We start from the raw sequence: 14,069 nt of genomic DNA on the forward strand, positions 1-14,069 counted from the left end.
TTCTTCGACTTTTGCGGGGCTCTGGGGAACAACTAGAGAATGTGTGGGGATATTGGGCAGCGATGAGCTGTGATGATAGGTTCCGTCATTTGGTGATAGGTGTGTCGAGTACGAAGGTGTCAGAAATCCACTGCTAGTACCGTGTACTATAAATTCTGGCGATTGTGCAAATTTTCTTTGCCCTGAACCAAAGCTGGGCCCCGCTGAATGTGTTACATGATCACCGGATGAAGTGATGTCTTGGTCTTGCTCTTGATCGGATGAACTACCAAATTTGATATTGGCTAAACTGGTGAAAAGTTTGGGGAGTCGAACACCGTTCCTCCGCCTAAGGTAGCTTGCATCCTTACTCCCAGGAAGAGAATGTATATTATCTGTTGCTATATTACCCTGAGAGGCAGATCGTCTTGTCGGAACAACAGATATCCTTTCCGGTCCAGGGTTGAATGATGGGCTGCGATAGACACCATTCTCATCCGGAGTTTCCGAATCTGCATTAGATCGGTTTGCGCTTGGTAGCTTTGATAAATCAAACATCGAGTTTGAATTTAGTAGTCCTAGAGAAGCTCTAACATTGCCCTGGGATATACTTGACGATTGTCGTCGATGACGGGGCCTATCCATCCAAAAGGGAATATGCATGCGGCTTTTTTGTGTCGGCGCAGGCGTAGGCGAAGGTGCAGGCGCAAGCGCACGCGTTGGTGTAGGCCCAGTGGGAGTAGCAGGTTCAGGCGGTTGCGGGTCATCTTGGGTCCCCGTATTTAACTGACCGCTGAATGGTGTGTAAGCCGGGACTGGGGGCGAATATGGAGGTAGGTCATTATCTGCTGAGACGGATATCTTCGACCCATCCCGATTGATATGAAAGAGCCTCCTGCCTAACAAAATGTCAACGCTTCGAACGCTTCGAGTACTTCGAGCATCGTCTTGTAGCGTAGCAATCGTAGAGCTTGTCATCGTCGACACGATGCTCGAAGCCCTGCTTGGTCGCTGACTCAGTGTCGTTGGCATTTCAGCAGCCTGTGTAGGTGTTGTTTTTTCTTGTTCGGATACATGTGGTCTTGGAGTAGCATTCACTTTGTTGTTAGGAAGCCCAAATATCCTTCCGAGGAATGGTGTTCCCAATGCTGCATCATGCTGGTCATTTCTACGAGGAGTCATTGGGGTATCTGGGCGGGTGGTAGAATCCTCCATGGTGTAGACAACCAGCAATCAATTAAGGTAGGTAACGCTATTTACCACCATTAGTTTATCGTCTCTGGCATCTTCAGCTAAGACTTTCACAGCTTCGTGTACCTAGCACCGCTCTATCGTTATCAACAAGGGTTCCTAGGAATTACCAGCGAGTAAAATCCGGACCCAGGACAAATGCCCGCATGAACAAAAGAGATCGTTTATTGTTTGAAAATATCGTTCTTGATGCGATTGCGGGTTCCTGGATGGCATAACACTCTCACACACCTGGTCACCCTCCGCAACTAGTTTTCCTGAGAAGGGCTATGAACCCGTAATAGTTGTCATTTTTTAGACAGCTGTCACTGCAGGGATTCGAGCGAAAACATGAGGAGCAGTCGAGCTCACGAAACGATTGAGAATAGCTTTAGCAAAGGAAATAAATCTCAGTGATCTTCCTCCACTTGGACACATACACATAGTAGACTTCGGTGATCCAACAGAGGCAACCAGGAATTGTGATGTTGAGAGTTAACATTTGAAAGCTTCACAACTGTTGTTGCCTATGACACTTCTTTGTCGAAGGCTTGAGGAATCAGCCTGGTGGGGGCTGAGCCAAAGGCTGTCCTCCAAATATTTAGTTTCATGTGAAGCTAGCAACCAGACGCAACCAGACGCAACAAATCGAACGGGACATCATGTCTGCAGAGCAATTGACGGTCCGGTCAAGGTCAGCTGCATTCTTCTCCCCACCCCCCATGGTTAGTTAGCAAAATCCCCAAACCGAAAATGGCTATTATGTAGTTAGGTAAATACAGTGGTTTAAAAAGCCGTTCGGTTATTCTCCGAAGTGTTCAGTGCCTGTGGAGGAACGAGCGGGACTCGCTGCCAATTGTTCTCAGGCTGATGATCTTCATTGTTCTTCTTCACTTTCCTCATCCGCTGTTATCAGCAGGTAACTAGAGATATTTGAAAATCGGAAGTCGAAAATGTAGTCTTCAAAAGAAACATTTGAAGGCCGATAGGGTTAATTAAGGGTTAGAGACCTCTTCAGCTCGAGGCAGACTGGTTTGGTGGCATGTTCAATGTTGTGGTAAGTTATTTGAGTTGCTTGGCCAGAGCTTCTGCCAAAATCCCCTGCCAATGAAACTATCCTTCGTTTCTGCTTAAAAGTTTCTGCGTAATACTGACTTGTTAATAATCATTATTATTCCTTTTCAGTGTTCTGACCTCCAAGGAAAAGCATCCGTGACTCGACTTGCAGAAAATAATACGAATAATATGTCCAACATCGCATGCACAGCAGTTTTGACGCTTGAATGAGAGAGACCTCCATTGATGGTCGCCCATGGAGCAAGCCGTTACATTACATCCCTTTCTACATGACCATCTGCCCAATCTATGCATCTTTGGAGACTGCAAAGAAAGCATACGGTGTTATATTTATAAAATAAGTAATTCTCTTATTAACAAGGAGTTTTTTCTGTCACCTTACTGCACAATTGAGAAAAGACGGCTCAATGGATCCTATGCTCAGGGGCAAGTTAGGCATTTTTAGTGTCTCCATGACTCTGCCAGGGGTCAAGAGTTAGTTACAGGCTGTTTTCAACACTGCATTTGGCTGTTGTATCTATACAGAATGCAAGAATACGTGGACAGCTTGCCTTTCGACAACCAAGGGCGTTCCCTGTACAGAACCGTTTATCACTTATGTACATATTGGGATCGGAATTGATCGATTGATAGCAGAAGCGAAACCCCTTCTCTCGGGATAATAATCATCATGCGTGAGAAATTTCGAACAAGGGTGAAAGTCTGCGCCCGTGGTCTCGAGGCGATGGGGGGGGGGTGCATTTTCCGAACTGATTGACCATGGTGGGGGAAATGGTTTTGTGTGCAAAGCAAAGCAGAGATAAAATATGAAATACATGAAACTTATGCTTTGAAGGGAAGTGATTGAAGTGAATATATGTTGAGTAATTACAAGGTAAACGTTGTGCAGAGCTAATAGTGAACTCTGATTCAACAAGCAGCTGCTAGATAAAATGTTAAAATCTTAATAGTGATTAAAAGCTAACCTTTATTGAAGAAAGATCTTTAATTTAATAAAAAAAATAAGAAAATAAGAAAATAAGAAAAATAAATTTTTATATTATAAATTTATAAGATATATTTAGTTCTTTAATTATTAAAAAATATTTTTAAAAAATTTATTTAATATTATAATAAATTAAAATTTAAACTTATATATAAATAATTTTATTAAAAAGTTTATCTTATTTTTTATAGTTATTAAATATAAGCTATTATATATAAATAAAATAAAATAAAATTTTAATCTAATTTATTATTTAATTTTAAAATTTTTAAATATAAATATAAAAATTATATAATATATATAAAATTTTAAATAAATATTATTAAAAAAATTAAAATTTTACTTTTTAATTATTTTATTTTATTTAACTTTATATTTTTATATATATTATATATATTAATATTTTATAAATATAATTATATAATTATATAATTATTAATTTATTTAAAATTTTTAATATTAATTTTAAATTTAATAAATTTATTTTAATTTTAAATTTTTAATAATTAAAATTTTTAATTATAAAATATTAAATTAAAAAAAAAAAAATCTTTATAAAAGCTTAAAATTATTATTGGTTATAATTTAAAAACAAACTATATTAATTAAATTATTAAAATTTACAAGTATGAAATAATGAACTCTGCTATTATGAAGTAATATCAGAATGTATTTGCTGCAAATGAGAAAGAGAAGAAGAGAGGCTGAGGCTACTAATATCACCTGCTGAGCCAGCCTCTTGAACAGCCTGTTATTCAACACCCCGCCACAACCTCTGTCAGCAGAGCCTAGGCGTTGCATACAAGCATCACAGAGGTTGCTGGCATGCAAGAATAAAATGTTCTGAACGTAGTTTGATTTAATTTAATTTAATTATTTGCTGCTGGGCGTAAAAGTATTCAGGTTAGAATCTAGTCATTTGAAATATTTTTGAATTCGTTGCTCGCTCGATTTTGGGAAATTAACTTAATAGCTGGTTGGTTACGCCGCAGTAGTTACAAGTGCAAAATGTGGGGAGGGGCGGCTTCAAAAGCAAATCCACGGGTAATATTTAATTATCCAAGTCGTTCCCAAACACTCACCTTCCAGGCTCATCCCCCACCCTATTACCCACAACGCCTTGTTGGAAACCAAAGAATAAGAATCTGTTCTGCCCGCGCCCTTTCATCAACTTTCGGCTATTTCGGTACTTGTTCCCCGCCTGCTCCCTCCCGCCGATAGTTAACTAGTTAGCAGGTAGGTTGACTACTTACCTGCCCCGCTATTTCAGACCAAGCTACCAGAAGTCAGTTAACGCTGGACCGTTAGGAACGCCTCAAGCGCCCGGTAAAAATTGCTTGGACCACTTGATGATCATATCGCTTGATCACGAATATCGCTGCTGCATATCTGCTTGTGTCTGCAGGAGGTATTGCGTGGGCTCTTGTAAGTTGGCAATCCTCCTCCACATTCGCAGTCTGGATTCGGAGGTTGAGGTTTGACGTCGAAATCGGCCCATATAGCTGCACCTCATCCAGACAGTGATAGAAATCAAACCCACAGGGGCCCGGTAATAGAGAGCTTCAAAGGGTACATATCCAAACCTCCATGTGTCTTCGGAGTCTCCAGCATATGAATCAGCATAATACCACACTGGAACCACTTCCCTTGGCTCGGAAATGAAGGATATCACCGGGGCTCTCAAACCGTGAAACTTTGATAGTTAACTCATCTTCGCCAGTGAAAGCTGTCTTCCTTGGAATGGCCCACTTTTGCTGACGATTCACAGCTTTCCTCCCACTCCCACTTAGGGTCTTCGATTACTGCCACCAACAAGGGAAAGCAGACTGTTGTCCCGCGCATCTCATCTCCAACTTCACCCTCAGAACTGTAACCAGGCATTCCTCACGACGGCGCTCTATTCTAGCTTCTAGTCAATATGTCTATAAAGTAGGTATCACCCTTCTTCCCTGGTGCGAAAAATATTCCTGCTATCTCTTTTGCGTTCTGTTTCAAAGGGATTTGCATTTCCCCCTCTACTTGGGCCGTAACCCCGCCATCTATGTTGTTTACACATTCCTGGACCGTCCTGATAGGTCGCGTCCCAAACCTTAAACAAGATATTCCTGAGAGAAGATACTATGTGCTCTCAATATAAAAAGAATACAATGCTAAGAAGACTCCGGCCAAGCAGTTGGGTTATGCTTCATGAGACTGAAAGATTTATCCTGCTCCCTAATGAACGGATCATGTATACCTCTCCACCTCGAACATCCCTTTTGCTCCAAAGCAGCAACCCCGGATCAGGCAATGATCAACTGTCAATACAGAGCCACACCGGCTGTGTTTACCTTACTAACCAACGAGTATGTCTACCCTCGTGTTGATCCTATAGTATGATAATTGTCTCACATCAGCTCCAAGATCGTATATCTTCCTGCGCACCCGACTTCAGAATTTCAGTCGTTCTCCGCTCCTATGCTAAATCTTCAGGACACTTACGTTTCAGCTCCATTCTTTGGGCCCAACGTCTGGACCGCACAGGTTAAACCCGTTGCCGGGGGAGGCATACCCGCTTCAAACGTCTCTATCCAGCTAAAGATGACCTTCAAAGACGGTGGAGCGTTTGATTTTCACTCCGCTTTCGAGAGAATCAAGGAGCGTCTTCAACAGGCAATGGAACATGCGCAGGAGACTCGCAGTGGCACGAATGCTTTTGCCCCCGTGAACTTCTCCGAAGTTCATCTGGAGGAGCTGCCTGCATACGAAGGGCCTGGTAGGCCTACAGAGCCGGATGATGCCATAGGATTACCAGCCTTCTCACCAGTTGACCCGCGTGGCCAAAATGAATATGTTTCGAACCAACAAACTAACACCGGCATAAGGAGAGACAGCTCGACGGAGACCCGCGATACGAACCCAACGGAACCGCCTCCTGGTTACGAGGAGGTTCAGCAACAGAGTGTTGCAAATGCTCTTGAAGCACGTATACGCAGCTACCAATGATTTGGATATGGAACTAAACTCATTTCTTCACGTTTTCCTAAATGACGCCGGCAAAAGCCGTCAATGCGTCTTACTTTTAGTTAGTCTAGAAAAACGCGGCCCATCTAACCAAACTGATGCGTGTTTGTCTTCCTGGTATCTAACATGATGCAATGTACATATAGATAAATTAATGATTGTATGAACTTATTAACTACCATTATTTCGACAGCGCGGCAAGGGCGATAAGATCGTCACTGGGTTTTGTTTGAAATTGTTACTTAACCGGCATGGATCCAACGCAGAAACAATCTAGCAATGGCCTCGAACATCAGAAAAACTAGTATAAAAATCAAAAACCAAGGCTGATTTGGTACAAGATAAGTACCTGAATATTACTGTAGTAAAGGTTAAAAATGAACTGTGGCGTCTTCTGGATCACAATGTAGTCTGCCCGTATGGGCAATATACTTGACACTCTAATGAGCAGCTTGGAAATGAATCCTTCAATCCTCACGTATCCTCAAACTAGCTTTCTCTATCTGTACAATATTATTCTATCTCCATGACGAATGTTGCCAGTGATTAATTGATTGATTGATTGATTGATTACTTCATACACCGACCCAGCCGCCTCGAAGGCCGCTATGCAGGAATAAGCTAGTCCTAATCTGTCCAACGCCCGCAAAACTTAAAGAAATCACTAATTACAAGATTTTGATTAAATCACTGCACAGGTGGTGGCAGCCACCTGTGTGGTGCCTAAGAAGAATTGGGTGAATAGATATAAGGAAATAACATAAGAAAAGACATTGGTTGTCAGTGAATAGATATAAGAAAATAACATAAGAAAAGACATTGATTGTCAGTTGGATTTTGCTTTGCAGCTGTTATATTCTTCTTATCTTGCTCACATACATTGCTGCAGTGCAAGCTATTGAGTGCCTGGAAACAATTAAGAACTCATTGCTTGACAGTTTGGTCCTGTAAACTCTCAAATTGCCCAAGAAGTGTGATTTTGAGCATAAAATTGGCAGTTTGAGCTGCTATATCTGGATCTAAGAGTATTTTCTGAAGGTCTGTAGTTCTTTCCTCTACTCAAAGGTCTCTTCAAAGACTTATATACTTGATACAGTTAAGCAGTACATGTGCCACTGTCTGATTTCCTCTGCTGCATTTGCATGTTTCATTCTCAACTCCTGGAGTCTTTCTTTTGCACAGGAAATGATGTAATCTAATGTTATCTGTGCCTAGCTGGATTAAAATACTTGACAGAGATCAGATCAGCTTTGAATGAAGTCTAGAGATGTTCTTGCTAAGTTTTCTGATTATTTGAAAGAGATCTCATTCTCATTTCTCATGTTGTCAGGTTTTCATTCAAGTCATCTTTATTTGAGTTCTTAGTCTAGTCTTGAGCAGCTTCAATGATGTCTGAGTGATTGCTATTCACATCAATTGATTAGTGTTCATCTGAACATTCTGATCTTGTGCATTTCTTGCTAGTCTCCAGTCTGTGACTTTCTTGACCATCATGTCTTCTTGCTCATTTCCTGGCATATCTTCATATGCTGATATTCATCTTATTTCAATCTGAATATCACTTCTCTAAAGTTGATTTCAGATTTTCACAATTTGATCAAGAATTTATTGATTATTGATTTGAGAGTCATGGATTATCTGAATTGCTGTTTGACTGTCTGAGAAGATAATAGCATCTTTGTTTAGAATTTGAGTCATGAATATAGCTGTTTGAATTTCTTTGAGTTCAGTTAGATAGACTATTGCTCTGATTGCATTTCTCAAATATATCTTCTCTATGAAGTTAAGATTCTCAAGCACTGCTAAGATATCTATTTTGTTGTTTATGACACTTTCATCTGTATATACTATCAACTTGTTTTGTGCTCTCAGTTCTTTCAGTCATCTCTTATCATGACTTTTTCTTGCTACTTCTCTATTCTCTATATATGTCTCTGATGATTTCTACCAGAGTGAAACTATATAGAGCTTTTTAATTTTCAGATTATCAATTTCTTCTCTGTCAAGAGTCTTTTAGCATTGATGTTCATATTATTTCAGAGATGTTCATTTTGTTGACAGAGATTTCTAGTCATCTCTGTAGCTCTGTTAGATTTTCTTTTTTTAAATTCTGTTTAAAATGCTTCATTGTGAAGTTGTTTTGAGTCTTAGATATGTTTCAGCTGTAATTCTTTTCAAATGCAGTTGCAGTGGTGAAAAATAAGTCTTAATATTCAGTGCTGGTTTAGAAACTGTTTTAAATGCATCTGTGATGATTTTGATTGTCTTTCTTTGCACAGTCTCAAGCTTGCTGAGCAGTACTGATCTGTAGTTGAGTGTATTTTCAGCTGATGCATATCATGTTGATGCTGCAAATATCATCTATGACAAAACAACAGTCTTGTAGATATTTCTCAGACTCTTATATTTTATATCTCAGATAGATTCTGCCAGGCTGATGAGAGCTCTCAAAGTCTTGATTGTTCTGACTTTCACTTTCTCAATATAATTCTTCCATCTGAGCTGATTGTTAAGTATGAGTTCTAGTATCTGATAGCATCAGCTTGATGTGATTGTATATCCTCTTATGATTATTGTATAGCTGTCATTGAATTCTCTGAATCTGTAGAACAGATGTATTAGATTGTATTTTACTGAATTAAATTTTGAGCCATGTGTTATCTCTCATTTATTGCACTTTTCATGAATTCTTTCAAGTATTCTGCAGTTTTCTTTAGCTGAGCTGCTTGAGATCACAATATTCATATCATCTATTCAGCTTATTTCTGTTATATTACTTTTTGAATTCTGACAGTTTTCTACCAGATCTGTATTGAAGAATAGATAGAGTATTGATGATATTAATGATCTGTGTGAAATTTCTGATTGTATATTTCTTTTCCCTGAGCTATTTTCTAAGAGCTTAATAGAGATCCTTTAATCTACCAGAAAGCTTTCTATTCATCTCATCACAGCAATTGGAATTCTTCATTTTTGAAGATTATGAAGAAGTCTTGAGTGTGAGATATAGTCAAAAGCATCTGAAACATTCAAAGATAATATGAATACTGTTTTAAATATTATCTATTTCTTTTATGCTGTTTCTATCTTCTCCAGCAGCCAGTGCAAAGCATGTTCAGTTGAGACTTCTTTTCTGTCACTCAGATGCATTTCTGAAAAAAAGTCATACTTCTCTACTTAGTAGAACATTCTTTTGACAATGATCTTCTTCAGCAGTTTCCTCACTGTATTTAGCAGAGCCACTGATTGATAGAATTTGATCTGAATATAGTTCTCTTTCTCTGATTTTCTAAGCACTACTGCTATAGATCTTTGAAAGTAATCTGAGCAGTATTTTTGTTTCATGCAAATATTGAATAGAATTGTGAGATACTAAGTCAGCTCTTCTATTAGAATCTTTAAAATCAGATTTGATATTTCATCTGAGTCTGATGCTTTCTTTGCAGTTATTTTTTGAATTATCTTCTGTATCTTACTGAGTGTGATTTCTGATCATTCAATTGGTTCTGAGTATACTGTTCCAGCTATGTCATTGAGATTGACAATGTCTGAGAGTGAAAAGAAGATTTTGCTGAGTAGATCATACTTTTTCTTCAGTTCAGATTCTAGAGAATCTTTTTCATATCTTAGAGATGAAGTGTGAGCAGCTCTAAACTCTCTGTTCTTAGCTTATTTGATCAGCTTCTAGAGGTCTTCTGTGGATTCTGTTGCTTGTTGTATTCTTTCTCTATGATTTCTTCTCAAGAGCTTTTGAATAAGTCTTTTTTTGTAATTTCTGGCTCTTCTATAGTCTTCTCATGCTTTCTCTGACTGGGTTTCTTGATGAATATATTGCAGTTATCTTACTTCCATCTGAGCTTTCTTGATCTCAGATGTCTAATTTGATATTGATTATGAATTGATGTATAACTCTGAACAATGAGTTTCAATGATTGTTGTGATTGTCTTGACTATAGCTTTTAGATATTAATTGATGTTCTTCTTGCTTAGTGACTTACTTCTGACAGATTCTTTCTGACATTCTTCTTGAATTTCTTTTCTTTCAATCTGTGTCAAACTCTCTTCTTTCTTGACTCACTTTGAGCTTTTGACATATTCAGAATGATTATTATTGATAGATGATCTGAGTTATAGTTCAATTCTGATCTAGCTAGTCCATAGCATATCACTTTTTCTTGAACTCAGTATGTTCTCAGAACCAGGTTCAGTGTAATTGGTTCTTCTACTTTCTAACATGTTCTTATTTCAACAGATATAAGCAGTTCTAGTTGATAGTTTGCTATTAATTCAAGTATAACTTCAGCTCTTTCTGATGTCTTTCTGACTCTGAATTCATCTCACAATGGGTAATGAAGATTGAAGTCTCTCAGTACTACATGCTCAGCTTCAGATTCCTCTAGAGCCTTTCAGAGATCTGATATTGCATAATTTCTTTCAAGTGTTCTTGTAATTGAGTTGTACACATTATGTATGCATAGCACTCTTTTCTTATTCACTTGCAGTTTTAAGATCACAATATTTGTTGTATGATGTGTGTACGTCTAGCCTTCTTCTATTCTCTTGTTTATGAGAAAGCATATCTGAGTTTTCTCATTCTTCTGGTAAATCAGATCAAATTGGTCCTTGACTGAGTAGTATATAATCTTTTGAAACTTGTTTCACTATAGTTTCTGAATAGCTATAATATCATATGTTAATGCTGCTTGATCAGCAAGCAGTGATGCCATGACTTAATCTCAAGACTTGTTAACATTGTATTGAAGTATTGATAGAGTTGTATTATTCATTGAAGGTCATATGCACATCTGAGGTCTGTGTTAATGATTGACTTCTTTGACTTGCACATCACTAATATTTGTTCAGATTGAAGTTTCTCACTGAAGTAGTCAATTGCTGATTATTGCTTAGTTTCTGTAGCATTTGTCTAGCTGCATCTTCTTTACTCTCTTTCTGAGTTCCAGCTCTCATGCTCTTCTTTGAGAATCAGCCTCTCTTGTGATCTAAGTCTGTCCTCACTCTTAGCTGGAGAATAGATCTGATTGAGACTTTCTTTGAAGTATCTATTTTTCTATCAATTTACAATTCATTTATGATATCTTATTAATATCTTGCTGCTGCTTTCTGATGTATATTTGATTTTGTTCTCTTTCTCTCCTTAAGTTTGACCAGTTCAGTCTTTTTTTTCTCACATTGAACACTTTATGTTGAGTATTTTTCATCACAATTTGTGTATTTTGTCTCTGTTTCTTTTTTTATTCTTTTATCACAGCTCACAGTTCTGTGACTTTCTGTGCAGTATTCATAGATTTGACTTGTCTTGCAATGAGTTTCAATATATTTATACTTTTGACATTTGAAGCATTGTCTCAGCTTGCAGATTTTATCATAGTATTTACAGATAAACATCTGAGCTTCTAGTGCAATTTTCTTGATGATTGCACTATCTGCATGCTCATTATTGTCAAACTGCACTATCAATATGAATACTCTTTTCTCTTCAAGTTTTCTTTTAAATCATTCTATGTACTTGACATTTACAGTTTTCAATGTTGAATTATTTCACTGTATCTTGTCTTTTATTTCTTTGATATTTGTAACATCTATTGCTGTTAAGACTTCATGAATTAGAATTTCAAAGATAATAATCTGAAGAGCTGCTGTGTCTTCAAGAGCTTTCATTCACTTCTTCTTGTATATTTACATTTTCCTTGTTGTGTTCTGATCATTTGTGTACAGTGTGATATCTCCACTTGAGTGTTGCTTTACAGCTAGAGTTTTTACACTTTTCAGATTCTGAACTTGACTTTTTTCCAGCATTTTATTGATCTTTTCTTTGATTGTTTCTTCTGAGACTGTTCATATTTCACTTCCTGAGACAGTATTTTCTATTTTAATCAGAATCTCATATAGTCTGCTTGAGGGTCTGAGTTGTATTGATGTTCTCAGAAAATATGATTTCTGCACAGTGTGATGTCTCTACTTGAGTATTGCTTTACAGCTAGAGTTTTTACACTTTTCAGATTCTGAACTTGACTTCTTTCTAGTATTTTATTGATCTTTTCTTTGATTGTTTCTTCTGAGACTGTTCATATTTTACTTTCTGAGGCAGTATTTCTTATTTTAATCAGAATCTCATATAGTCTACTTAAGGGTCTGAGTTGCATTGATGTTCTCAGAAGATATGATTTCTGCAGAACTTGAGTGTAAAATAGACTGTTGATCTTAGTAGACTTTACAGCTGAAGCTGCTAATATGTTCTTGATTTGAACTATATTCTTTCTCATCTTCTTTTGAGCTTTCATAGTGGCTCAGAGGTCTGCAGTTAGTTCAGTCTGAGTTGACTGTTTTTCAGTCTTCTTTACATAGACACTGACACTGCCTATGAAAGCTTCAATCATCTGCCAGATTGGGTTTTGTGTTTTACCTAGCAGATTTATATGATATTCTTTAAAAGCTTGGATGTCTGCTTCAATTTAGGTGGCATGGTCACTTAGTTTGGGTGGCTGGATACCCACCTGTGGGGTATTTTGACCACTCGCCATATCTTCTTGATACTGGGCGGTACCTAGAGAGCTGACGAGTAGATTGAGCCACAGTATGAGTAAAATAGAGCAGTGGTTGTGGAGATGAATGTTGCCAGTGTTTCTTTGAGCTGCTTATCTAACCCGTCAGAGCAACCAGCCAATCATGTGTCACTTAATTGCAGCCCACTGACCAAACCCACCGACATTTCCCTCCACGCAGCAAACATTGAAGCAAACTTGAACATCGTACGGCTTCAACGAACTGCAATCACAGCCTCTAATTACCCCCGCCGTCCGACCGCCTACCACCTTCTAGCCAAAAATGGGTATCGTCGACATGTTCAACGAGCTAATCAGCTCGCTGCCTTTCACGGAGGCGCTGGCAGAAGCACCTCCCGCGGAGGAGACCGAGGCTGCTGCGGACGCAGAGGGCACGGAGGAAGAACCTGAGGAGGCTGAGGAAGAGGAGGGGGAGGAGGAGGAGGGGGAGGAGGAGGAGGAACCTCAGGATATGAAGCCTAAGTTTGAGGAAGGTGAGTGTATTTTACTTCTGTATCTCGATGATTGATACATCCTTTTCGGTGTTTGGGATGTGACTTATAAGAAAAGGATTTTCCTCTGTCAGGATGGCTGAATGGACAATTCAGTCTGATTATTGGGGAAATGAGGATGATTTCTTAGTTGCTCGGAAATGGGTTGGATAGAGAAGAATAGTTTCCCCGAATATACCAGTCATAGGCAGCCTGATGGATGTGCTCGACGTTGACGATTACCGTGTGTCATGTTGAACTTATTTACAAAATACTAACAACTATGATTGCCTTTTCAATTGATAGAATGCGCCAATTCCTCCAAATGCGCTCCCGCAAAACACCATTTCGACGAGTGCGTTGAGCGAGTCACCCGAAACAGCGAAGACCCCGATTTCAAAGGCCCCCACGAAGACTGCGTTGAGGAGTGTAAGTTCTGTTTTGCCATTTTAATGCTATGCGGCCTGTTGTGCATATCCCTCTTTACATATTATTAATGCCCTTTATGCACATACATCGCGCATCATAACTCAATTACGCAAAGATATAGCCGCAGCATGTTTCCTTTTAATTGTCAAACCTTTTTGGCATCGAGGGCAATTTAGCCGACCCCATCACCAAACCCTATAGGAGAACCGCTACTAATTTGTCTTCTCAAATTGACATCTAGTCTTCCATCTCCAACACTGCTCAACCCAATGCGCTGCGCCTAAACTCTTCCGGGTCCTCAAATAAGCATCT

The 14,069-nt window shown here is 38.6% G+C and overlaps 3 protein-coding genes across 3 annotated transcripts in view; 2 read left to right on the forward strand and 1 right to left on the reverse strand.

Moving 5' to 3' along the window:
• Nucleotides 1–1,194, reverse strand: part of PADG_11304 (uncharacterized protein) — a gene marked incomplete at both ends in the record, with an annotated part of 1,655 nt that extends 461 nt beyond the window's left edge. The window contains one exon of the mRNA XM_010759560.1: nucleotides 10–1,194. Within this exon, the coding sequence (XP_010757862.1) occupies nucleotides 10–1,194 (1,185 nt within the window). The remainder of the gene's footprint in view (nucleotides 1–9) is intronic.
• A 4,224-nt stretch (nucleotides 1,195–5,418) lies between these two features.
• Nucleotides 5,419–6,256, forward strand: PADG_01726 (uncharacterized protein; the record flags this gene model as incomplete). Its single annotated transcript, XM_010758743.1, has 2 exons — nucleotides 5,419–5,616; nucleotides 5,675–6,256. 2 exons carry the CDS (start codon nucleotides 5,419–5,421, stop codon nucleotides 6,254–6,256), a joined length of 780 nt encoding a protein of 259 aa, XP_010757045.1.
• Nucleotides 6,257–13,120: 6,864 nt separating this feature from the next.
• PADG_01727 (uncharacterized protein) lies at nucleotides 13,121–14,063 on the forward strand (the record flags this gene model as incomplete). Its single annotated transcript, XM_010758744.1, has 3 exons — nucleotides 13,121–13,331; nucleotides 13,635–13,757; nucleotides 13,999–14,063. 3 exons carry the CDS (start codon nucleotides 13,121–13,123, stop codon nucleotides 14,061–14,063), a joined length of 399 nt encoding a protein of 132 aa, XP_010757046.1.
• Between the last annotated feature and the right edge of the window lie 6 nt (nucleotides 14,064–14,069).

Source organism: Paracoccidioides brasiliensis (assembly GCF_000150735.1).
Source record: "Paracoccidioides brasiliensis Pb18 unplaced genomic scaffold supercont2.2, whole genome shotgun sequence".
NCBI lineage: Eukaryota > Fungi > Ascomycota > Eurotiomycetes > Onygenales > Ajellomycetaceae > Paracoccidioides > Paracoccidioides brasiliensis.